This window comes from Dipodomys merriami, unplaced genomic scaffold, assembly GCF_024711535.1.
Source record: "Dipodomys merriami isolate MVZ:Mamm:240054 unplaced genomic scaffold, mDipMer1.0.p SCAF_9, whole genome shotgun sequence".
NCBI lineage: Eukaryota > Metazoa > Chordata > Mammalia > Rodentia > Heteromyidae > Dipodomys > Dipodomys merriami.
The window spans coordinates 21,059,307-21,084,121 of record NW_027206512.1 but is presented as its reverse complement, the minus strand read 5'-3'; the positions used below and the strand labels follow the sequence as shown (position 1 = coordinate 21,084,121).

General features: G+C 39.3%; 1 protein-coding gene across 5 annotated transcripts in view; it reads right to left on the bottom strand.

Moving 5' to 3' along the window:
• The window catches only part of G3bp2 (G3BP stress granule assembly factor 2), an 89,823-nt gene that overhangs the window by 3,179 nt on the left and 61,829 nt on the right, over positions 1 to 24,815 (bottom strand). For 4 of the 5 annotated variants that reach the window (XM_070012869.1, XM_070012870.1, XM_070012871.1 and 1 more), the window contains 10 exons: positions 16,560 to 16,678; positions 13,570 to 13,651; positions 12,464 to 12,637; positions 11,951 to 12,041; positions 10,647 to 10,749; positions 9,819 to 10,002; positions 8,844 to 8,942; positions 3,283 to 3,385; positions 991 to 1,119; positions 106 to 224 (listed from right to left, as the gene is read on the bottom strand). In XM_070012869.1, coding sequence (XP_069868970.1) covers positions 106 to 224; positions 991 to 1,119; positions 3,283 to 3,385; positions 8,844 to 8,942; positions 9,819 to 10,002; positions 10,647 to 10,749; positions 11,951 to 12,041; positions 12,464 to 12,637; positions 13,570 to 13,651; positions 16,560 to 16,654 — 1,179 coding nt within the window. In that variant the 5' untranslated portion in view covers positions 16,655 to 16,678. The remainder of the gene's footprint in view (positions 1 to 105; positions 225 to 990; positions 1,120 to 3,282; positions 3,386 to 8,843; positions 8,943 to 9,818; positions 10,003 to 10,646; positions 10,750 to 11,950; positions 12,042 to 12,463; positions 12,638 to 13,569; positions 13,652 to 16,559; positions 16,679 to 24,815) is intronic. The other variant, XM_070012874.1, reaches the window with a different exon arrangement.

Below are 24,815 nucleotides of genomic sequence, written 5' to 3'. Positions count from 1 at the left end.
CTTTACCACTAAAAAAAATTTTCTATGGTTTTTAAAAATGCACCATTATTATTATATACAACAGAAATAGTAAGGTCTTTGAGTTATGCCCTTTACATCACTTACTTTTGCAATTAAGATTCTCTGAACTGGTTCAGAGTCATCAAAAACCACAAAACCAAAATTTGGAAGCTTTCCCCCAACACCCTTGGTATTGATGCGAAGTTCCACAACGTTTCCAAAACCTGTGAAAATATACATTACACCAAGTGTTAAATATTTTAACAAAGAACTCTGATGACTTTAATTGTTCAGGATGAATAACTTTAATGTCCTGGATCCATTTGAAAACAAAGTTGTGAACTGCTACATCCAGTAACAACATACATTAACTTATGTAGGCCACCACCTCAGAACTCAAGTAACTGATCAGAGTATGTTTTGCTTTCATTATTTTTTTGGTCAGTTGTGGGGCTTGAACTCTGGGCCTGGGTGCTGTCCCTGAGCTCTTCCTAGAGCTGTATCATTTAAGCTACAGTGCCACTTCTGGTTTTCTGGTGGTTAACTGGAGGTAAGAGTCTCACAGCCTTTCCTTCTCGGGCTGGCTTTGAACCATGATCCTCTAATCTCAGCCTCCTGAGTAGCTAGGATTACAGGCGTGAGCCACCGGTGCCAGGCTATCTTTCATTATATTAATCCCTACCTAAAAGGAAGTTACCTGCCAAGTTTTAGAAAGACAACTTATCTCCATCTAATCTTCAGTTCTATTTGCCAAAGTAGTCCTATTCGCCAGTTTAACACTGATTCATCCAGCCTTTTACAGAAATCTCTCCTGAACTAGATTAGGCCAACATTGGGAAATAATTGTCATTTATTTCCTTCTGACCAATTAAAGTGGGACTGGTAGGGCACAGAAAATAAAGAGATAAACATTTTTAAAAATTGGTTCTATACTACTACTGCTTAATACAAGATAAATTTTAACGCTTCATATAAAAACAAACCACTTACTCATAAAAAATTCTTTCAGTTCATTTTCATCAATATCATGTGGCAAGTTACCAACAAAAAGTTGATGACTGTCTGGGTAGCGGATTATTCTACGGTTGTCCGAGTCGTTCTGCTCCATATCTCCTCTGCCTGAGAACAGGAATAAATAACACCATATAAAAAATAATTCAAAGCTGAACTCACCAATCTGAACAGAGGGGTAGGGCTTGATGCATTAGGGAATAGTCTGCCTATATGCTTGCCAGATGTTTGGCTGATGGTGCACGCACCCTTTTGCAAAATTTTGCCTTGCTGAGACAAAAAAGTAATTCAAAGTAATGAATGGTAAAAAAAAAAAATACTGATATGTTTTAGTTTAATAAGGACAGATGAACTGGAAGTGGCTAGTAGGTTGTCAAAAAATAAGGCTGTGTGTGGTCTCTTCTGGACCTGTCTTATAAGTCGGTATAGGCTGGGCGCCGCTGGCTCACACTTATAATCCTACCTACTCAGGAGGCTTGAGATCTGAGGATCACAGTTCAAAGCCAGCCCAGGCAGAAAATTCCGTGAGACTTTGATCTCCAATAAACCACTAAAAAAACAGAAGTGGCTCTGTGGCTCAAGAGGTAGAACACTCGCCTTGAGCTGAAGAGTACAAGGACAGCACCCAAGCCCAGAGTTCAAGCCCCATGACCAACAAAAAAATAAATAATTAAGAGTCGGTATAGGTAACCCTCCTTATCCAAACTGCTACCATCATCCAGGTGCCAAGTAGACTTCAACTACTAAATATTTGTTTAGCCTTCTGAAACTCAAAAACTAGATTATCTTTTTAACACTATAACCAATCAGACAAACCAGCAAATTTAACAGTATCAATATCATGTTGTAGTTTTTAGGATACACTCACATATGAATGTTACTAATTCTCCTCCAAAACACAGGCAGCATAATAATGTAAGATAGGCACCACATAAGAAAAAGTTTTCTATTACTGAATGGCATATAAGGTCTTACACATGATCACAAACACAGTCAGTGGCAAAGCTAGAAAAGAATTCCAGCTTCTGTGACTTCTAGTTTAGAAAAACTATGGGGTTTTTTTGGTATAATAAAATTCTGAAATTTGTTGTATATTACTTCCCATAGCCTTTTTTTTTTTTTCGGTCGGTCATGGGGCTTGAACTCTGGGCCTGGGCACTCTCCCTGCGCTCTTCAGCTTAAGGCAAGTGTTCTACCTCTTGAGCCACAGCGCCACTTCCGGTTTTCTAGGTTTTTATTAGAGATAAAAGTCTCACGGACTTTCCTGCCCAGGCTGGCTTTGAACTGTGATCCTCAGATCTCAGTCTCCTGAGTAGCTAGGATTACAACCATTACAACCGCTCCCATATCCTCTTGAAAGCAATTTGAACAGAATTCAAGTGAAAGTACTCCATAAATTAGCTTAAAAATGTAAGTCAACTTAATATTGTAGCAACTTAATGCATAAGATCAAAATAAGAAAGGTCTGCCAGGAGCCAATGGCTCACATCTGTAATCCTAGCTACTCAGGAGACTGAGAGCTCAGGATCACAGTTCAAAGCCAACCAAGGCAGGAAAGTCCTCTTGAGACTCTTATCTTCAATTGACCACCAGAAAGCTACAAGTGGTATTGTGGTTCAAGTGGTCTAGAGTGCTAGCTTGAGCAAAAGAGCTCAGGGAAAGTGCGTAGGCCCTGAGTTCAAACTCCAAGACCAACCAAAAAAAGGGGGGGGATCTTATCTGTAAAAAGAATACTATGTAGGTTATAGACAGCTCAGACTTAGAACTAGTGACAATAACCAAATAAAATGTCTCCATCTTTATATATATATATATATATATATATATTTGGGGGGGGGTCCAGTCATGGGGCTTGTGCGCTGAAATCTGGGCCTGTGCGCTGTCCCTCAGCTCTTCAGCTCAAGGCTAGCGCTCTACCACTTGAGCCACAGCACCACTTCCGGCTTTTTTCTTTTTGCTTATGTGGTGCTGAGGAATCGAACCCAGGGCCTCAGGCATGCAAGGCAAGCGCTCTACCACTGAGCCACCTTTCCAGCCCAATGTCTCCATCTTTTATGCCTTTAAAATACATGTCAATATGGCGCATCAACAAATCTGCTGATGCAGCTGTTCTGCTCCATTCTGTCTTTTCAGCATGTTGCTCACATCTCTTAAACATTTGAGGCTGCTGCAAAGATCTGTTTATAAACCAGTATAGTTTTGTGAAGTTTAGTCTCTTCCAATTTTCCAAGTGCTAAATGCTAAAGGCTTATAAAGGAGCTACCAACTCACCTGGTCTTGGTCCTCTAGGAGGGAAACCAGGTCGCTCCCTAGGCCGCTGTTCACGGACTCGTGGTGGCTGAGATTGAACTTCTGGTTTTGCTTCAACTCTTGGCTAGAATACAAGGGGAAAAGCACATTATAAAACATTCTACAGAAGAAAACAAAATGACTATCAGCAAGTCATTAGGGATAACAAATTTTAAGTTTACAATGTTTCTTAACAAAATTCTATATATGTGAATTTTTAAAAATATTCTGTACCAATATAGGACTGTAGGGTAGGTTTTATTTTCCCATTAAAGGCTCTATAATTCACTATAAACTGCTCTTAATAATCTCATTTTCATTAAAGTTGCACCTACAGTGAAATAGCATAAAAGGTATTGCTACAAAAGAAAAAACCACAAAAATGCAAGATGAGCCACTGCACATAAACAAAATTAAAAACTATCTTAGAAAAAAAAGAATACAAGACACATAATTTCTAGTTTGCTGTCCTTCAGATGTTATGTGCTCAGTTTTATCTCCTAACCCAACCCCATAATCTCAAAATTATTATCTTAATAATTCGAAGTATATAAGAGTATTCTACCTCTAGGTTTGAAAGCATATGAAGTGAAGTTCCTATGTGGCATCTCAAATAGTTGAGAAAATCCTTTAAATTCCTATTATTTCTACTTACATTTTCTACTTACAAGAAAGATGTACATTTATTTAAAGTATTGACCCCAACAATTTTCCTTAACTGTGAGCGGGTAGATGAGAATAACTGAATAGTTTTGTCTTCCAAACTGTACTAATACAACACATAATTACTTTCAAACGAAATATTATGTATGTCTGCTAATATGTTATTCTTTAGTAGAGCAGTATTTTCAGTGTTTCCAACCTTTCCAGGCTTCTAATAAGACAAAATGAATGAATCAATCTTCAATGATTGGGAGAGGTGGGAGGACAGACAAAAGTAAGACACAGAGAACATGTCCTCGAAGGAAAGAGCTAGTAAATCTATTTCTCGTTGTGTGTGTCTGTGTGCGCATGAGCACACACACACTCGGCACTCACACACATGTAAACCAGTAAAAAGGCTTGAACTCAGGCCTGGTGCTATAGCCCTGAACTTGTTTGTTCCAGACTCGCTTCCTATCACTTGAGCCACCACTCTACTTTCGGCTTTTTGGTGATTAACTGGAGATAAGGATCTCAAGGATTTCCCTGCCCAGGCTGGCTGCAATCTCAATCTTCAAATCTCAGTCTCCAGGGTAGCTAGGCTATATTATAGGCATGACCCACCAGCACCCAGCAGTAAACTTAGTCTTTATAAGTAATAAATCATCTCTAAAAGGTTTAATGGCTCAAACTCATTAATTACTAATATAGCTGAGATATTTTAACTTATAAGAATAAATCTGGACCAAAAAATTATAGGTCCTTAAACCAAAGACCATTTACTGTCAACAATTTCAGCCAGTGTAACCTAAAACTATCAAATGTTCAATGTTATACTTGCAGTTTAACAAAATTGCCTGCAATATAAATGTCCCATCTCACTTAAGATGAAATTGTTTCCCATGTCATAGAATTCTGCTAGTTTATTGTTTTTGTTTTTGGGTCCAGTCATGGGGCTTGAACTCTGGACCTGGGCGTTGTCCCTCAGCTCTTCAGCTCAAGGCTAGCGCTCTACCACTTGAGCCACAGCACCACTTCTGGCTTTTTTCCTTTTTTCTTATATGGTGCTGGGAAATTGAACCCAGGGCCTCATGCATGCAAGGCAAGCACTCAACCACTGAGCCACCATCCCAGCCCAAATTCTGCTAATTTAAAAATGAATTCTGCGTGGCACTGGTGGCTCACACCTGTAATCCTAACCTATAATCTCGGGAGGCTGAGATCTGAGGATTGCAGTTCAAAGCCCTAGGCAGGGGGAAAAAAAAGACACCTATGAGCTTTCTCTATTGAGCAAAAACCTCAGGGACAGGGCAGGACTCAGGCCCTATGTTCAAGCCCCAGTACTGGCAACCACCCTCCCCCCCAAAAAAATACATGAACACATATACACATATATGTAGTATATTATTTAGATGAACCCATACATATCTAATTTAAAAGAACCAAAAAACTGCTGAATATGTATGTCTAAGAGCACAGTTTCTTTGGCTGATGCAAAAAGGAATAGGGTTTTTATAGGAATGTGCACAAATATCAGACTACCTTTTTTGTTTGTAGTGTACTGGGGCTTCAGATCAGAGCCTCACTCTTTCCCTCAGCATTTTTACTTGTGGCTAGCTCCACACCACTTCCAGTTTCAACTTTTTGCTGATTAATAGGAGATAGCTATTTCATAGTTTTGTCTTTCTGGGCTGGCTTTGAACTGTGTTCCTCAGATCTCAGTCTCCTAAGTAGGATTATAGGCATGAACCTGTGGTGCCTAAACCTCCCCCCCTTGAGGGTGTCTGTCATAGGGCTTGAACTAAGGGCCTGGGTGCTATCTGTAAGTTCTTTCACTTAAAGTTAGTACTCTACCACTTTAAACCACAGAGCCATTTCCAGTTTTCTGAGTAGCTAGGATTACAGGTATGTACCCTGGCACTCAGCAAATTTTTATTAGTTTTATTATTGTCTGAAAGGAGACCTAATAATAGCCCCTAGACCTCTGCTATATGAATTTGAAGGTTGATGCTACAGAATTGACACAAAAGTTGATCCTTTTTGAGAATGGCAATTATTTAGAAATTTTAAATAAGTCTAAAAGTGTACCATACTTCAACAAGAAAATGAATAGAAGTACTATTACACAGCTTAATAAAGTTAGTATATTATGTGACTGTAATGCCTCTGTACATCACCTTTATAATAACAATTTAAAAATTAAAAATAAAGCTAGTACATAACTGGGAATTTTTTTAAATTGCAACTATAACTTATACTTTAAAATTAAAAAAAAAAACCCTTAGAACCAACTCAAATTTTAACAAAGAACTTGAGGGACCTGATCTTGACAAATTTATGTTCTTTTTTTTTTTTTGGGGGGGGGGGAGGGTCAGTTGTGGGGCTAGAACTCTGGGCCTGAGCACAGTCCCTGAGATCTTCATCTTCAGCTCAAGGCGAGAGCTCTACCACTGGAGCCTCAGTGCTCCAGTTTGCTGGTGGTTAACTGGAGAAGAGTCTCACAGACTTTCCTGCCTGGACTGGCGGTGAATCGCGATCCTCAGATCTGAGCCTCCTGAATAGCTAGGATTATGTAAAAGCATGAACCACCAGTGCCTGGCTCAAATTTATATTCTTTACAGAACAATTATCAAAATAAACTATAAATAATGGAAGTCTCTTAAGTCTTAAGAATTCACAATCAGATAAAGAATTTCCAACACCTTACAAATAATTCATAACATTCTTTAGAAACCTGACTTTTCTAAGTCTGATGATGCCACTACATAAAAAATGTAAGACCAAAAAGCTATCAATGTTTCTTTCCTTCACTAACGTAAAAGTCCACTAAGCCAGGCCCAATGACTCACAGTATTCTAAACAAATTAAAATTAATTCATCTAACCAGCAAGTATATTTTAACCTCATGACAAATCCCACAAATCAATGTCAAACAGAATATGAAGTAAAAATGAAACTTTCAAAGTAATAGTAATAAAAGCAGGTAAACCAATTACGAACAAATCTCTCAATAAACAAGCTATTTAAAAATGAGCTCATTTCTAGACAAAAACTACTTTATTGAGAAATAACTTACCTACATCTACATTAAAGCCTACCAATAACCTAGAATTAGAATCTTGTTTAAATAACCTATTAATGTGTAAGGAAACAAATGCTTTTCAAAAGTTAGCAAAATAAACTCAAAAGAGTTATTCAACCAAGTAGAAATATCATGAATTTATTCTAAATACAATAAAGAGATCAGAAAGTTCCTTAAAGATTTTAAATTTCATTTTCCTAAGGAGTGGAGTGGGATATACAAACTACTTTCCTAGAATTTTAAAAGTAACTCAAAAAATACTTGTAACTTAAGATACAAATAGTTATTTTCCCAGATAAGAGGCTACTTAATGTATAGCTTAGTCATGCATTTAATGTAGTACATTTTTTGATGTTGACTAAATACAGGTAGACATATATATTACCCTCCACCAAACACTAAAGAAATGTGTAGGTTTGCACTCAAGTGTTCTATATAACTATATAAATGCAAAAGCCAGATCTGTATTTTGACAGTCTGACCATGAATGAGTTATTCTAGGCCTCAATCTTCCTATCTCTCTTTTTTTTTTTTTTTTTGCTTATGTGGTGCTGAGGAATCAAACCCAGGGCCTCATGAATGCAAGGTAAGCGCTCTACCACTGAGCCACCTTCCCAGCCCTATCAATCTTCCCATCTCTAAATGGAATATTAACAGTCCCCACAGGAACTCACATAGGGTGGTTTTAAGGAACCAGTGAGAACGACTATCAGTATGTAGGCACAATGCCTGGCACACAAAGCTTAATAACCATTAGCTATTTAACTTTTTAAAATAAATGCCATCTTTTTTTTAATGAAATAGCAATCCAAAACTGATAGGAAATCAAGATTTCAAAAGAAAAGCCATGAAAGTCAGTAATCATGTCGCTGGATAGTTGAAAAGCACTAATGACACTACACAAGCAAATTTTCTTCATTAAAATGAAACTAGTTTGTAATCTAAGGTAATCACACTCATTAAAATACCTGACAAAAACAGGCATTATGACACCACGCACTCTGTTCTGATTATAATATATACAATAACCAGGACTCTATGTAGTAATTACTTTTGAAACCTCAATGTATAACTAGTTTCAGAGCATGCAAAAAATGTATTCACTACCATATTAAGTGTAAATTTAAATGAAATGAAGTTTAACTCAAAAGGTAGAGAAAAAGTATTGGATACCCTTTATGCCAAGAAACTCACTTAAAATTTAATCTAAACTATATCTAACATTGTAAATAGCCAGTGCCATATTTTCACATTCTTGGAAAGCTCTGTAATGGGTTAAGATGACAAACAGACAAAAAGCAGAATACTGGAATGGTAAGTTAAGGTGAACACTACAGTCATAAGTTGGTACAGGCTTCAACTAAATGGTACAAACCACTTATGGACAGAGCTTAGGCAATGTATGTATATATATTTATATTTTTATGTATTTTTTAAAGTTTTCTATTAAAAATTAAACGAATTCATTACAATGCCACACTATGTTGTGCCTCTACAAATTTCTTACCTAAGATACTTTTGCTAAATAAAATGTAGATTTAAAAAAATACTTTTGTTATTTTAAGAAGCCGTTTAAATGTCAATGTTATATATTGGTAAAACCAACTTAATCTGTATTTCACACACCCAAACCCCAAATACCACCTATGTAGATGATGAATGGAGATTTGGCATTTAAAGTGGGTGTACTGACATTTAATACAAGTTTTATATGTTTAATCCACAATTTCTGATTGATTCATTTCAAAAAGTATTTTTAAAAAATAAGCAATTGGCAATGTAACAAGGATACAATCCAATGTGTTCACAGATTGGTTACCTGTGAGACTGGTGCTTTAACATGGGGTGGAATTCCAGAGGAAGAAACAGTACCACTAGGAGGCAGGTTTTTACTGGTCACTGAAGCCCAGGAGAAAGCCTGCAGGAAATGCAACAAACCTAGACTACTAATCATGGAAAACCACCAACATTCCTACAGGGAAACTTCCAAATATATATATTTTCTTTCATTTCTAAACTATTGCTCTATACTAGAAGACTCCTACAAGAGAGGCACACATACACATGCCAGTCTATGTGCCAGCTTTCAAAATCTCATTATGCAAGGTTATATCTTTTGTCTGAATTACTAAATAAAAACCACAAGCAAGTACCTACATACTCTAGGTAAATGAGCAAGTGGCTAACAAAACCACTAACAACTGCACATCTAGAGAAACCTGAACCGGACAGAACCAATTTTTTCACCTTTTCGGGAAAAGTAAGGTGTGTGATGGTGTTAAGGAGAAAGGGGAAGGATAGAAAAGAACAGAGAATAGTTGGAAACTTTAACAGACATTCACCAATTGACAAGGAATCTCTCCCTCTCACTACCCCAATATATTTTAACTGTCTACTTCACCAAGATAAAATACACTATGGGTGTCACTCATCTTTCAAGATAGCTTATTTCATGTCTTAAGGAAACTGATCAGATTTAAATCACAAAATAGGTAATCTCTTAGATTCCATGATTCCTGGTACATCACAGGGGGTGAGCAACTCAACTGACAACCTTATACACAGACTTGAGTGATGTAAGTTACTAAAGCATTGCATATACAAAGAATAACTTTTAATTTATAAATTTCACTCTCAAGGGTATTTATTTGGGGATAGGATAACAAAAACAATTCCAGTTGCTTTCATATAAATAAGTATAAAAAAGTACACTTTAATATAAAGCAATTTAATATAGCAAATGTTTCATTAATGTCACCAAATACAGAAGTCTGAAAACTTCCTTTGATCTAACCTTTGGTGGTTCCTGTGGCAGAGAAACAGGTTCTGTTGGGGGAGGAGGAGTAGTCGACTTCTCCTCCAATTCTTCTAAGGTCTTCTCCTCCACTTGTGGTTTTAGCTCCTCAGTCTTTGTTTCAGTTTCTGGTTCTGGTTCAGGTTCATGAGAGGATTCTTCCAAAGGCTCCTCTATGCCATTACTACAATAAAGTATTTAGTCCCATTTTAAGTATAAGTAAAATGATTGAGTAAAACCAGATTAAAATGGGCACAGCCAGTTATGTGTCAATAATCTATGTTTGTTGTTTGTAGTGCTAAGAATAGAACTCAGGACCTGCTTGCTGTGCACATGTCTAGGCCAAGTGCTCTACCACCCAGCAACACCTGTATACAACCCCATATTAAAAATGGATTACAAAGAACACTAATTTTGATGTTGTGTTCGCCCCCAAATTCGGCATTATCAGTAGTAGTTATTTTGTTACAAATCATGTAAATTTAATTATGTAAAACAAAAATGTTCCAAAAAACTGATATCACAGGCAATTAAACACTAGATAATAGGTAGTTCTATCAAAATCTACCTCTAAAAAAAAAATCTACCTCTAATGGCTGAAAGTTTAATGATACTCAATGAATGCACATGAAGCCCTGAGTTCAATCCTCAGCAATCTATAAAAAAACTAATCCTTTTTGTTAGAAGCATGACACAAGTGGTAGAACACCTGCCCAGTAAGCAGTAGGGCCTGAAATCAATCGTCAGTAATACTAGCTGTTTGAACAAAAACTGCTTTGCAACTACCATAGTTGAGTGCGAATGTAACCCTGCAAACACTATTCTTACGTCACAGGGTGAGCTTCATAGTAACCACTATTAGCACTTTCTTGCACAGGTTCAGGAGATGGTTGCCTTTCTTCTTGTTCTTCTTCTACTTCATCCTCTGATTCTGATAAACATAAAACATCACATCTTTCTTAAAGAAAATTTAAATAATTTGTCTTTTCCTTCAGTGATACTAGGTCCTGAACTCGGGGCCTTTCACGTGTTAAGTAGGCACTCTACTATTTGAACCAGTGACAACCCATAATTTCTAGTATACATATTTTCCATATATTTAAATGTTTTTGTTGTTTTTACAAAGACATTCAACTGCAATATTCCCTGGTTTCTGAAATACCACAAGAGAACAAGCAGGACCAAGTTTTTACTATACTCTTTATTAGTAAAAGGAAAAGTTAGAAATGATAATCTAGTTTCCTTTGTCAAGTCTTTATAATAGAGGTACAATGGTAAGGAGAAGGAACACGTACAAATAAATATCAATAAAAAAAAAAATCAAGTAATTAGCCAGGCCCAGCGGCTCACAGGAGGCTGAGATCTGGGGATCACTGTTTAAAGCGAGCCAGGGCAGGAAAAGTCCATGAGACTCTTTAACCACCCAAAAGCTGGAAATGGAGCCAAGGCTTAAAGTGGTAGAGCACTGACCTTGACTGAGTATAAAAGCTCAGGGACAGTACCAGGTCCTGAGTTCAAGCCCAGTAGTACAGAAAAACAAATAAGTAACTGTAATTTACACCATAGTTATAAAATAGACAGCTATCCAAAGTACATTTAAGGGGGAAAAGAAAAACAAAAATTAAACTTTGTACTACCTTAAGTCTGTTGTGATAAAAGTGCCTTTTTTTTAGGGGGGTGGGCAGTCATGGGGCTTGAACTCTATGCCTAGGCGCTATCCTGAAGCTTCAGCTCAAGGCTAGCACTCTACCACTTGAGCAACAGTGCCACTTCTGGTATTTTCTGTTTATGTAGTGCTGAGGCATCAATCCCAGGGCCTCATGCATGCGAGGCAAGCACTCTACCGCTGAACCACCTTCCCAGCCCCATAAAAGTGCTTTTAAGTATAGGATCCAAAAATTTTCTACAACAGGCACCAATCTCTTTATCATAGAATGGGAAACAACTTTTCCTTCTCAGACTAATCTGTACCTAATTATATACATCTACATTTTCCTAACAAAGAACAAAGGGAAAGGGTCCTGACTCAGTTACAACAGAATTATTATAAAATTAAATTTCACCCTTTAACAGAACCCAAAAAGTACTTAAAGAGTTCTGACAGAATCCTGTTATCTCCAAAGTAATCTTACCTTCATCAAGTTCAGGTTCTGAATCACCGAACACTTCATCTTCATAACGAAACATATCATTGTGAACATAAAATTTATTTGGAACAGATCCCTGTAAAAGAACAGCATTAAACTATTCCATGAATACTCCTTACACTTGGTAATAAATAGAACAAATGACATCGCATAGACAATCTCAATTTTAATACCAGAGAAATAACCTTGACAATGTAATATTGCAAGGCTGAACATGCTATGAAAATCACTGACAGAACACTAGAATTTAAGAAACTCTTCTCAATAGGACAATTAGGAACAATTAGATACTTTTAAATTATTTTTTCAATATGTAACCTTTTAAATATGACAATAAGATTTACATGCGTATATTAGACTTTTAATCCCTTTCCCCCCAATCAAATGCATCAAAAGGCCCTGTAAAATTTCTCAAAAGTAGTAAAAGCAAATCTATACTTATTAGGGAAAACTCCTGGAGAGTTCAATCAACTAGTAATAGACAAATTGAAAACTTACTTCAGGAGCCAGAACAAAGGTTTGCATAAACTTTCTCTCTGGCTGCCCACTATTAGACAGCAAACCCATGACCTGGACAACCACTCCATCACTCAAGGTTGCATGAGCATCCACATGACGAATTTTGGTATGACATTCACTGAAGTTCAGAGATAACACTTTGTGGTGTATATCCTGTAATGGGGGAAAAAAAGGAAATAGAAATTTTTGTCATATTGTATTACCTTTACAAAGTAACGTTTATCCTCCTTGATATCCTCATAACTAAAATGTTAATTAATCATTGAAACCTTTCTACTTCATCTGAATGTCATACCAGTCATGCCAGACTGCTGATCCTAAGTGATTATTTTAAGCATGTCACTTTATTATAAAAAGAAATTTGAGGTGTCTCTCCCCCTCCTTTTGAGAGCACCCATACACTACTAGAGCATCCCCCTGCCTTTCTGCTTGTCTATTTGCTTCCTTACTCAATAAAGCTCGATCAAATTTTCTTACAAAAATAAAAATTAATAAATCTGAATGGCTCTCTGATATTGTGCAGTAATCTAGGCTTCATAGTTTTCCCATTTTTTTACTCACTTCTGTAATGATTATTAATTTTCTTTACTGTGATATTTGCTAATGTCATTTTTCAAATTCTAAGTTTGGTAAGGAAGGCTAAATCTCTAAGAAACAAAGTCTTGCATCCCTAATGTCACAGAGAACTTATTTCTATGCATTCCTGTGTAGTCCACGTTTATAAAAACTATCTTCTCAATTGTTTTACGTATAAAACATATCAAAGACCAGGCACCAGTGGCTCATGCCTGTAATCCTAGCTACTCAGGAGGCTGAGATCTGAGGATTCAAAGCCAGTTCAGAACCAGCCCGGGCAGAAAAGTCCATGAGACTATTACCTCCAATAAACCACCAGAAAATGCACGTAGCACTGTGGCTCAAGTGGTAGCCTTGAGCTGAAAAGCACAGGGACAGTACTCAGAACCGGAGTTTAAGCCTCAGAACTGGCACAAAGAAAAAAAAAGCTATGTCTGAACACTCAGCCTCAACACAAGAAGACATATACACACATGTATATATGTATATATAAATATGAACTGACTTACATTTTGGCCATAAACAGCTTCCTGGGGTTTTCCACTAGCATCTACACCACCATGAACATAGGAAGAATTCCTGCCATAAAATCTGTAATGCAAAACCATTGATTAAATGTTACCTCTAAATTTTCAAATTTAAAAAATAGCAGCAAGCCGGGCACTGGTGGCTCATGCCTGTGTTCCTATCTACTCAGTAGAGGCTGTGATCTGACGATCCCAGTTCAAAGTCTGCCTTGGCAGAAGTCCATTAAGACTCTTATCTCCAATTAACCACCAGAAAACCAGAAGTAGTGCTGTGGCTCGGAGTGGTAGTGGTAGTATTCTAGCCTTGAGTGAAAAAGCTCAGGGACAGCACTCAGGCCCTGAGTTCAAGCCCCACAGCTGACCCAAAACACAAAACAAAACAAAACCAAAAAAAAAAAACAGCAAATTTCTGGTGTTAGACACGTTATATTCTAAGCACATAGGTCCAGCACTGTAACTAAGTAGATGTGTAAAGTTACTTAACTTTTAGTTCAGTTTGTTTGGCTATAAAATAGCTACCACCCATAAGGATGTCATAAGGATTAAATGAGTCATACATACAGAAATCCTAGTGCAGGGGCTAGGAATATGACTTAGTGGAAGTGTGCTTTGCCTAGCATACTGGGTTCAATTCCTCAGTACCACACAAACAGAAAAAAAACAGAAGTAGCACTATATATAGCTCAAGTGGAAGACTGCTAGCTTTGAGCACAGAAAGGCTCAGGAACAGAGCTCAGGTGCTAGTTCAAGTCCAAGACCGGAAAAAGGGGGGTGGGGGGAACTAATCCTAGTGCAACAAGCACACTAAGTAGATAGTCAATCATCAGCTTATATCAATGAATTTTTTTAAACGAATTTCACTCTTGTCAAAAGGATTTAAGCAAAGTAAAACTTCAAATAAGTCTTATAACACTGATTTAAAATCAAAAAGAATTCTAAACAGATATTCTCTAATAGTGGATCCATCTTTTACTTCTAATAAACAAAACAATTAACAACAACAAAAACTTGGCTGATTTTTTTTTTTTGGTGCCTGTACTTGGGCTTGAACTCAGGAACGTAAAGCTCCTGCTCTGTATTTTGCTCATAGTGGATTCTCGAACACTCTAGTTATACCTACAGTTTGCCAATTTATGCCAGTTAAAAGTAAGATTCTCATGATTTCATCTGCCGAGGTGTCTATGAATCTTGATCCTCAGATCTCAGTCTCTTGTTAGCTAAGATTATAGGCATGAGCCACTCACTGGTGCTCAGCTCTAAAAGAGTTGATAATTCAAAGACTAAGTTGTAAGTATATAATTATTTCAGCATCTAATTTCTTATTAGTATTTTCATGCTGCTCTACTTTGAAGTACATGATTAGACTTTCTCTGGCATTACCTAAAGCAATTAAAATTAACATCTTTCTAAATTAAGATTATGAAAAACACAAAAATACCATTTTCATTAAGAGATTTCATATTTATCACAAGAAGACATAAGAGCTTCCTTTGTGCCAAGCAATATTTTCAATACATAACATATATTGATTCTTTTAATTCTCCAAACAAACCTAAGTGCTATTATGTAAATAAGGAGACAGGTTCAAAACCACTTAAAATTATTATATACTTACAAATAAACAGCCATATACTTATCAAGGGGTGAAGCTACAAACCCAGACAGTATGGATCTACAGACCATGTCTTTTAACTACTACCCCATACTTTATGTATTATTGGCAAATATGTAAACTGGCATTATTTTTGAGAGCTTGTTTGGAGGCTCTAGCAGCTACTCGTATACCCTTGACCGAAGACAGGTCCTCCTCTATCAGGGATGGTCGTCCTCTTCGACCAAGCGCGCGGCTTGGGGAGGGACGCACGTGGAGCGGTGAGGGAGGAAGAGGACACCCGCCTAGCCAGCCAGATCAGCCGAATCAACCCTGGCAATCAATGGAGTGACAGATGTCGCAGCCAGATCGCCCTCACATCCCCTGGCATTATTTTTGTAAAGGGATTTTGGCTATGTGTATTTGTGTGTGTGCGAGCTGAACATAAGACATGATCATACCTTTGATGTAACACTTCTTCCAGGAACCTATTTTTAAGAATATAACTAATAGGGCTGGGAAGGTGGCTCAGCGGTAGAGCGCTTGCCTTGCATGCTCAAGGCCCTGGGTTCGATTCCTCAGCACCACATAAGCAAAAAGATAAAAGCCGGAAGTGGCGCTGTGGCTCAAGTGGTAGAGCGCTAGCCTTGAGCTGAAGAGCTGAGGGACAGCGCCCAGGCCCAGAGTTCAGGCCCCACGACCGGACCCAAAAAAAAAAAAAAAAAAAAAAAAAGAATATAACTAATAACCAGTACAGTACATAAAAATGTATTTAAAATAAAATATTTCTGGGGGCTGGGAAGGTGGCTCAATGGTAGAGTACTTGCCTTGCATGCATAAGGCCCTGGGTTGGATTCCTCAGCACCACATAAGCAAAAAGAAAAAACCTGAAAGTGGTGCTGTGGCTCAAGTGGTAGAGTGCTAGCCTTGAGCTGAAGAGCTGAGGGACAGTGCCCAGGCCCAGAGTTCAAGCCCCAAAACCAAGAAAAAGAAAGCAAGAAAAGGAGTCCTGCATATAGTAAATATAAAAGAAAATGCCAGCTAGGTACCAGTGGCTCATACCTGTAATTCTAGCTATTCAGGAGGATCCCAATTCAAAATCAGCCCAGGGAGGAAATTAGCCACCATCAAGAAAGGGGGGAGGAGGGAGAGGGAGGTAGGAAGGAGGGAGGGAGAGCGCATGCACGCACACATGCCACTGAGCCATGTCAAGTGGTAGTGTTAGCCTTAAGCAAAAAAGGCTAAGGGACAGCACCCAGACTCTTGAGTTCAAGCCCTAGTACCAGGGCAGGAGGAAGAGCCTATCAAGTTATAAGGAGTGAAGTATTCCTCACTCACTAGTAAATAAAAGTAAATGCTAAATAATCTGTTTTAAATTTACCTGTGTAAATATTCTGGAGCTTTATTCAGCAAAGTGTAATATTGCCTCACAAACTCTCGCCCTACAAGCAGCGGACTGGGCTTCTCCATAACCATTTCTTTGCTGCACAATGTTGAATGCTGAAAGAGCAAACAATAAAATAAACTGTTAGAAGGTTACAGTTGTCACTACCATGAAGTAAATTCTTAGGCAAAGAATAGAAAAAGAAAATTTATAGCACTTATTAAAAAGTTATTTATAACACCATCAATGTTTACATCTCTTTGTCTTAGCTTAATATCCATACCCTGAATTCATTATAGGGGGAAGTATGTCCTTATTCTTGAAAAAAATTAGCACAAATTAAAACACATTTTATTTATGCATATAAACTCCTGAACATTTTAAAATTATAACATTAGAAATTGGGGAGAAGCAAAGAAAGTAATGTAAATTTTTATTTGTAAAAACAGGATAAATTACCAATGCAGGGATTTATTGCTGTTGTTCAAGGCTAGAGGATACCAAGGCTGGAGTTACTGGCTACATCCAGTCTCAGTATTTTGCTAGTTCACTGGAGATGGAATCTCCAAGGCTTATATGCCTAACTTCAATCTTCTTGCATAGCTAGAATTCAGGGTTAAGCCAAGTGGAGGACTGAAATTTGGTTTAAAGGCAGTAGCTCATGCCTATAATACTAGCTACTCAGAAGGTTGAGATCTAAGGATTGACGTATCAAGTCAGCCTGGGGCAGGAAAGTTCATGAGACTCATAATCAGTTAGCCACCAAAAAAGCTGGAAGTAGAGCAGTGGACCAAGTGGCAGAGCACCAACTTGAAAGAGAAAAATTAAGGAACAGTACCCAGGCCCTGAAGATCAAGACCTAGGACCAAAAAAAAAAAAAAAAAAAAAATCAGGGCTGGGAAGGTGGCTCAGTGATTGCCTTGCACACATGAGGCCCTGGGTTCAATTCCTCAGCACCACATAAGCAGAAAAAGCCAGAAGTGGAGCTGTGGGTCCAGTGGTATAGAGTGCTAGCCTTGAGCTAAAGACCTGAGGGACAGAGCCCACGCCCACAATCGACAAAAAAATAAATAAATCAGGCTGTAGTTCATTCAGTAGTACAGCAAGGATTCCACATGGCCCACCAAATAAATCATCAGGCAACCTTCTTCCTTACTACACTTAAAGGGAATGAAAAATGATCATAATATCTAAAGTGTGTTTCTACAAAACAGATCAGAATGCAGCTTAAAAACAAATCTTAGATGAGCCAGGCGCTGGTGGCTCACGCCTGTAATCCTAGCTACTCAGGAGGCTGAGATCTGAGGATCGCGGTTCAAAGCCAGCCCGGACAGGAGAGACCGTGAGACTCCTATCTCCAATAAACCACCAGAAAACTGGAAGTGGCGCTGTAGCTCAAGTGGTAGAGCGCTCACCTTGAACTGAAGAGCTGAGGGACAGCATCCAGGCCGAGTTCAAGCCCCACGGCCGACAAAAAAAAAAAAAAAAAAAAAAATCTTAGGGGGCTGGGAATGTGGCTTAGTGGTAGAATACTTGCCTAGCATGCATGTAGCCGGGGCTCAATTCCTCAGTACCACATAAACCAAAAAAACTGGAAGTGGTGTCTGGCTCAAGTGGTAAGAGCACCAGCCTTGAGCTGAAGAACTCAGGGACAGCACCAAGGCCCAAAGTTCAAGCACCACAATCAACAAAAAAATAAATCTTACTTCAAGACATGGACACAAGGTTTTTCTTTGTTGTTGTTGTTCTCAATGTACTACTTGATTTCTTTTTTTGTGTGTTTTCCCCATTTATCCCATTGTCACTGTGTTCAATTTTGATACCCTGGGTATGGTATATACATTTATCTGAAGGTGAGGAGGGAAGGGAAACAAGAAAATGGTGAGACAAAGGGGGAACCTGTGCAACACAATACTCACAAAGGAAGTTCAAGGCTTTGGGTACCATTCCCAGCACCACAAAAGTAAAAATAAAATCAAGAAGAGCAAGGCTAAGCGACTACTTATAGTTTGATTGCCAGTGAATAAGACAGGGTTATACAGCAAAGTTTTTAAGTAAAATGTGAAAATCACACTTTAACAGTAACTGTTGAAACATTAAATTGGTACCTGCCTAGCATGGCAATGTGGTGCCTAGCACCACAAAAATAATAATACTGGGGCTGGGAAGGTGGCTCAGTGGTAGAGCGCTTTGCCTTGCATGCCTGAGGCCCTGGGTTCGATTCCTCAGCACCACATAAGCAGGAAAAAAAAAGCTGGAAGTGATGCTGTGGCTCAAATGGTAGAGCGCTAGCCTTGAGCTGAAGAGCTGAGGGACAGCACCCACGCCCAGAGTTCAGGCCCCACAACCAGACCCCCCCCCAAAAAAAATAATACCGCCAGGCACATTTGGCTGGCTCATGCATGTAATTCTAGTTACTCAGGAAGCTGAGATGTAAAGATCACAGTTCAAAGCTAGCCCTGGCAGAAATCCATGACTTTTTTTTCCCCAATTAACCATCAAAAAGCTGTGAGTTGAACTGGGGCTCAAGTGGAAGAATGCTAACTTTGAGCACTTGCCTGTATCTGAGCACAAAACCTGAGGGACAGGCAGTACTCAGGCGTTGAGTTCAAACCCCAAGGCAACATAAATATTACTGACTAAATTACCCTAAAAATAAGCCCCAGTACCACAAAACACAAAATCTAATTAATTACAAAAAGAATTCTGCTACTTTTACCCTCCCCAGCTAAGCTGGGTAATAGTAAACAACATGGATTTTGGACTTTTATGAAAGGGAAGTTTTACTATTTACACATGGACCATGTAAGTCTCAAACCTGCAAATTTTAATTTCCTAATGCACTGAGAAAAGACTTGGCCTATAAAGAGACCAAGTCTGTGTAAGAGTATATAGTTCTAGTAAGACTACACACTCTTTCAGTGCTTGCTTCTTTACGCCTGTAATCCTAGCTACTCAGGAGGCTGAGATATGAGGAATCCAGTTTCAAGGCAGCCACTGCATATAAATTTGAAAGAACCTGCTTCCAATTAACCAGGAAAAAAAAAAAAAAGCAAAAATGGGGTATGGCTCAAGTGTCAGAATACTAGCTTTGAGGGAAAAAAATCTGACATCTGAAAACATACTCAAAAAAAAAAAAAATACCCGCAAGCCGGGCGCTGGTGGCTCACACCTGTAATCCTAGCTACTCAGGAGGCTGAGATCTGAGGATCGGATCGCGGTTCAATGGCAGCCGGAGCAGGAAAGTCCAGGAAAGTCCGTGAGAGTCTTATCTCCAATAAACCACTCGAAAACAGGAAGTGGCGCTGTAGCTCAAGGTAGAGCGCTCGCCTTGAGCTGAAGAGTGCAAGGACTGCACCCAAGCCCAGAGTTCAAGCCCTACGACTGACCCAAAAAAAAAAAAAACCGCAAAAAAAAAAAAAGAAAGAAAAAAGAAAGATACCTAAGTACAATCAAATCTACAGGAGGTGGCTCTAGCACTTTGAAAGATAAGAGCAATTATCACCTATCTGTATCTTATACTCTTTTTTTTTTTTTTTGTGGTCATGGGGCTTGAACTCTGGGCCTGGGCGCTGTCCCTCAGCTCTTCAGCTCAAGGTGAGCGCTCTACCACTTGAACTACAGCGCCACTTCCAGTTTTCTGGTGGTTTATTGGAGATAGGAGTCTCTCCTGCCCGGGCTGGCTTTGAACCGCGATCCTCAGATCTCAGCCTCCTGAGTAGCTAGGATTACAGGCGTGAGCCACCAGCGCCCGGATCATTTTTTTGGGGGAGGGGGGCAATCATGGGGTTTAAACTCAGGGCCTGGGCACTGTCCCTCAGCTTCTACTCTACCACTTGAGCCAACAGGGCCACTTCTGGCTTCATGTATGCTGGGCAAGCACTCTACCACTAAGCCACATTTCCAGGCCTATACCTCACTTCTAATCATATCAAGTTTATGCCTATAATCCCAGCTACCCAGAAAGCAGAAATCAGGAAAACTGATTCAAGGCCAAAGGGCAATACACTAATGAGACCCTTATCTCAATCAATAAGCTGGACATGGTGCTATTGCCTAGAAAAGTCACAGCTTGGCCAAAAGAAGAAAGCAACCAGGGCCAGGGACTGAAAGTTGTAGAGCACCACCTAGTTAACATTAGGCCCTAAATTCAAACCTCAGTACAGAGGAGACTGGAAAGGAGGAAAGGAGAAACACTTCTTCCAATGACATTTGAAAATGAGAAAACCGTCTTTATGTAGGAATGTACATCGTACAATGTAAACTCTGGCACATTAGCTCTACACACAAGAGATGTGTGCTTTTTCACAAAGCAATTTTTACTAGCCAAGTAAACACAATAAATACTATCTATCCACCCAGATCCCAATGTATTATCGCTACTTACAGAGCCAATTACCTTTAGAAATAAGTCATTCTACTTACCAACCTCGCTATCCCTCCTAAAATTCCTGTAAACTTAACAAAAATCTTTTGCAATTTGCTGTTTCCTTAAAATGTTTTCTTTCAGGGCTGGGGGTTGTGGCTCAATAGATTGAACTTCAAACTCTAATACTGCCAAAACAGTTTCCTCTTCAGTTGCATAAACCTAATTCCAGAAGCACTTCTACTGTCATAGGAAATTGCTCTAATTGTCATTTTTTCTAAGTCTCTTAGTACACACTGAGGATAGTAGTAAAGAAAGAAATAAGACACAAATAGATACAGTCACACTAGTCTTCCTACCCTATAAAATATACTTCTGTTTCTTCTAAGATGAATGTCACCTTTACAGTTCAAGATAGCATAGCCAATCACTTGAGATTCTTTCTCAACCAACAGCTAGGTGTGGTGGTGTGTGCCTATCTACTTATCTATGTGGGAGGATGAGTTGGAGAACAACAAGTTCTCCAATTCAAATGATCAAATTTCCTCCCATGAATAAAACTTCAGCTTTGGGGGGAAAGGGGAATGGACTTCTGATTTTTGTTACTGGGAAGGTGGTTCAGTGGTAGAGCGCTTGCCTTACATGCCTGAGGCCATGGGTTCGATTCCTCAGCACCACATAAGCAAAAAGAAAAAACCCGGAAGTGGTACTGTGGCTCAAGTGGTAGAGCGCTAGCCTTGAGCTGAAGAGCTGAGGGACAGTGCTCAGGCCCAGAGTTCAGGCCCCATAACCGGACCCCCCCCCAAAAAAAGGTAAATTTAAACTGGGTGCTGGTGGCTCACGCCTGTAATCCTGGCTACTTAGGAGGCTAAGATCTGAGGATCATGGTTCAAAGCCAGGCCGGCAGGACTTTGGCAGGAATGTCCATGAGACTCTTATTTCCAATAAACCACCAGAAAACTGGAAGTGGCACTGTGGATCAAGTAGTAGAGCACCTTGAGCTGAAGAAGCACTGAGGGACAACGCCCAGGCCCAAAGTTCAAGCCTCACAACAACAACAATGATAACAACAAAAGTAAATTTAGGATATCTCTGATATAATGGGGTTACCTCCTCCAAAGCAAAAGTCTCAGGCTACATTAATATGGATGCACAATTCTGACAACATAGTAAAACGAAATTTGAGAATGTGGATTTAAGGTTCAATACAATACAAAAAGAATCAGTTATTCAAATATCTGATAGCTGATCACTGTAAGTTTCAATCCAGACTTTAATTTTTTTAGTTTTAGCAAGGATTTAGTCTAAAAAGGTTAATGTAGGGAGAAATAGAAACATACTCTGAACTACACGCCTAAGATCTGAGCATTGTGGTTCAAAGCCAGCCTGGGGAATAAAGTCCACGAGACTTTTACCTCCAATAAACCATTCAAAAACTGGAAGTGACACTGTGTCTCAAAGTGGGACACCACTATCCTTGAGCAAAAGAACACAGGGACAGCACAGGGACAGCAGCCAGGCCCTGAGTTCAAGCCCCATGACTGGCAAATAAAAGATAAAAAAAATAAAAAATAAATGAACATTTTTATACCCACAAAGGAAATGGGATTCAAGACTCTAAGAAAGGGGCTAGGAAGGTGGCTCAGTGGTAGAGCGTTTGCCTTGCATGCCTGAGGCCCTTGGGTTTGATTCCTCACCACCACATAAACAAAAAGAAAAAAGCTAGAAGTGGCGCTGTGGTCAAGTGGTAGAGCGCTAGCCTTGAGCTGAAGAGCTGAGGGACGGCGCCCAGGCCAAGAGTTCAGGCCCCACGAACGGACCCCCCAAAAAAAAAAAAAAACTTTTAAGAAAGCCAGGCACCAGTGGCTCATGCCTGTAACCCTAGCTACTCAGGGGACTGAGATCTGAAGACAATGGTTCAAAGCCAGCCAAGACAGTAAAGTCTGGGACACATCTCCAATAAACCACCAGGAAACCAGAAGTGGCACTGTGACCAAGTGGTAGAGTGCTCATCTTTAGCTGAAGAGCTCAGGGACAGCACACAGGCCCAGAGTTCAAGCCTCATGACCAACCAAAAATAATAATAAAAATAAAATAATAAAGACTCCAAAAAACAGGGTTTTGGACTTTTATGCATACTCATTCCATACCTTCCTATCTGTAACAACTAAAGCCTTATACATTCAGATGGGCCCAATTAAATATACTGTGACCCTTGAAAATCCTAAATCTTTCCTCTAAATTTTCTAAGAACTTTGGGCCTTTAACACATAGTATTTTATCATTTATATTCTGCCCTAAGTTCTAAGTAATTTTACAACTCTTATGATTCTTCTTCACCATTTTCCTTTTAGTTCTCAACTGAAATTCTCTAGAGTTCACATTTCTCAAAATTGCAATGTCTTTTCCTCAATTCTCCGTCAGTATCAATGGTGACCTTTCTTTGTCCTTTCTGTTTTTTTTTTTTTGGTCGGTCGTGGGGCCTGAACTCTGGGCCTGGGCGCTGTCCCTCAGCTCTTCAGCTCAAGGCTAGTGCTCTACCACTTGAGTGTCAGCCCCACTTCCGGATTTTTCTGCTTATGTGGTGCTGAGGAATTGAACCCGGGGCCTCATGCATGCAAGTCAAGCACTCTACCACTGAGCCACCACCTTCCCAGCCTCTTTGTCCTTTCTTAAATAAGAAGACTGATTTATTGTGTGTAAGAATGCACATCTTGAATTCAGGACTTCATGCTCCCACACAGCTATTCTGCTCACAGCTGGTGCTCTACTATTGAGCCATGCCTCCAATCTATCTTCCTAACTTTGTAAGAGTTGAATGACAAGGCAACAGCCTTCCTGCTAAACTCATACTTGCTAGACAATTTCAGACTCTAATGGCTTCAAGCTCCATGTCTACCTAAATATATATATATAACCTTCACCATAAGCTCAAATGTTACCATTTCTAACCATGTGCTGAATTCTCACATGCAATCTCACAAGCCAATCTTCATACAGAAAATTGATGTCTACCTTCTCAGCTTTCCTGAAAACTTAGTTATAATAAAATGGCTTTTACCTCCTAAACCTCAACTATTCAAAACAAGTCTCTTAGAACTAGTACCTTCCTTTTCACTCCCAATCAATTCAGATGTTTTGTATTGTTGTTAGCAAAATGAGTCCCTTCCCATAGCTTATCCACTCCTTCCCTTCTCCACAGCTTAGCATGCTCCCTTACTAGGCAGCACTAGGCCTGTAGTAAAGGCGGTAAATAATCAGCTTCCAACCCTCTTTACCTTGGGATGGCACTTCTCTGGGGCAGCTACCACCATATAAGGCAACAAGAGCCCCTTAGAGTGACCTTCAGGTCGGGGCAGTTGCAGGACCCTTATCTACCATTTGGATAGCAGCCATAAATCCTAGTCCACCATGATGAAGCCCCTGGCCCACACCAGGGTCTCAACCTCTCAGCCCCTTCTAGCCCCTCCTTAAACCCCCTAGGTTATATAGGTCACCCCAGACAAACAATAGCCGGTGCTTCTTCTCACTGCTCCCTTGTTAGAAGGTGTCTTGTTAGCGCCCTTTCCCGGCAATAAACCTTTCTTTGTTCTCTGTACAGGGATGTCTGCATGGTTTTCTGGCAAAGTCTAATTAATCTTAATTTTGCTTACAGTTGTTAATACTGGGACTTGGTCAGGGCTTCCAGATCGAAGGCTTTTCTGCTCATGGTTGGTGCTCTACCACTTAAGCCACACCTCTGGTTCTAGCTTTTTGCAGGATAATTGGAAATAAATCTCTCATGAACTTTTCTTCAAGGGCTAGCTTTAAATCACAATTCTCAGATCTCAGCCTTCTGATTAGTTAGGATTAGTGTGAACCACAAAGCCCAGCTCAATTCAGATCTT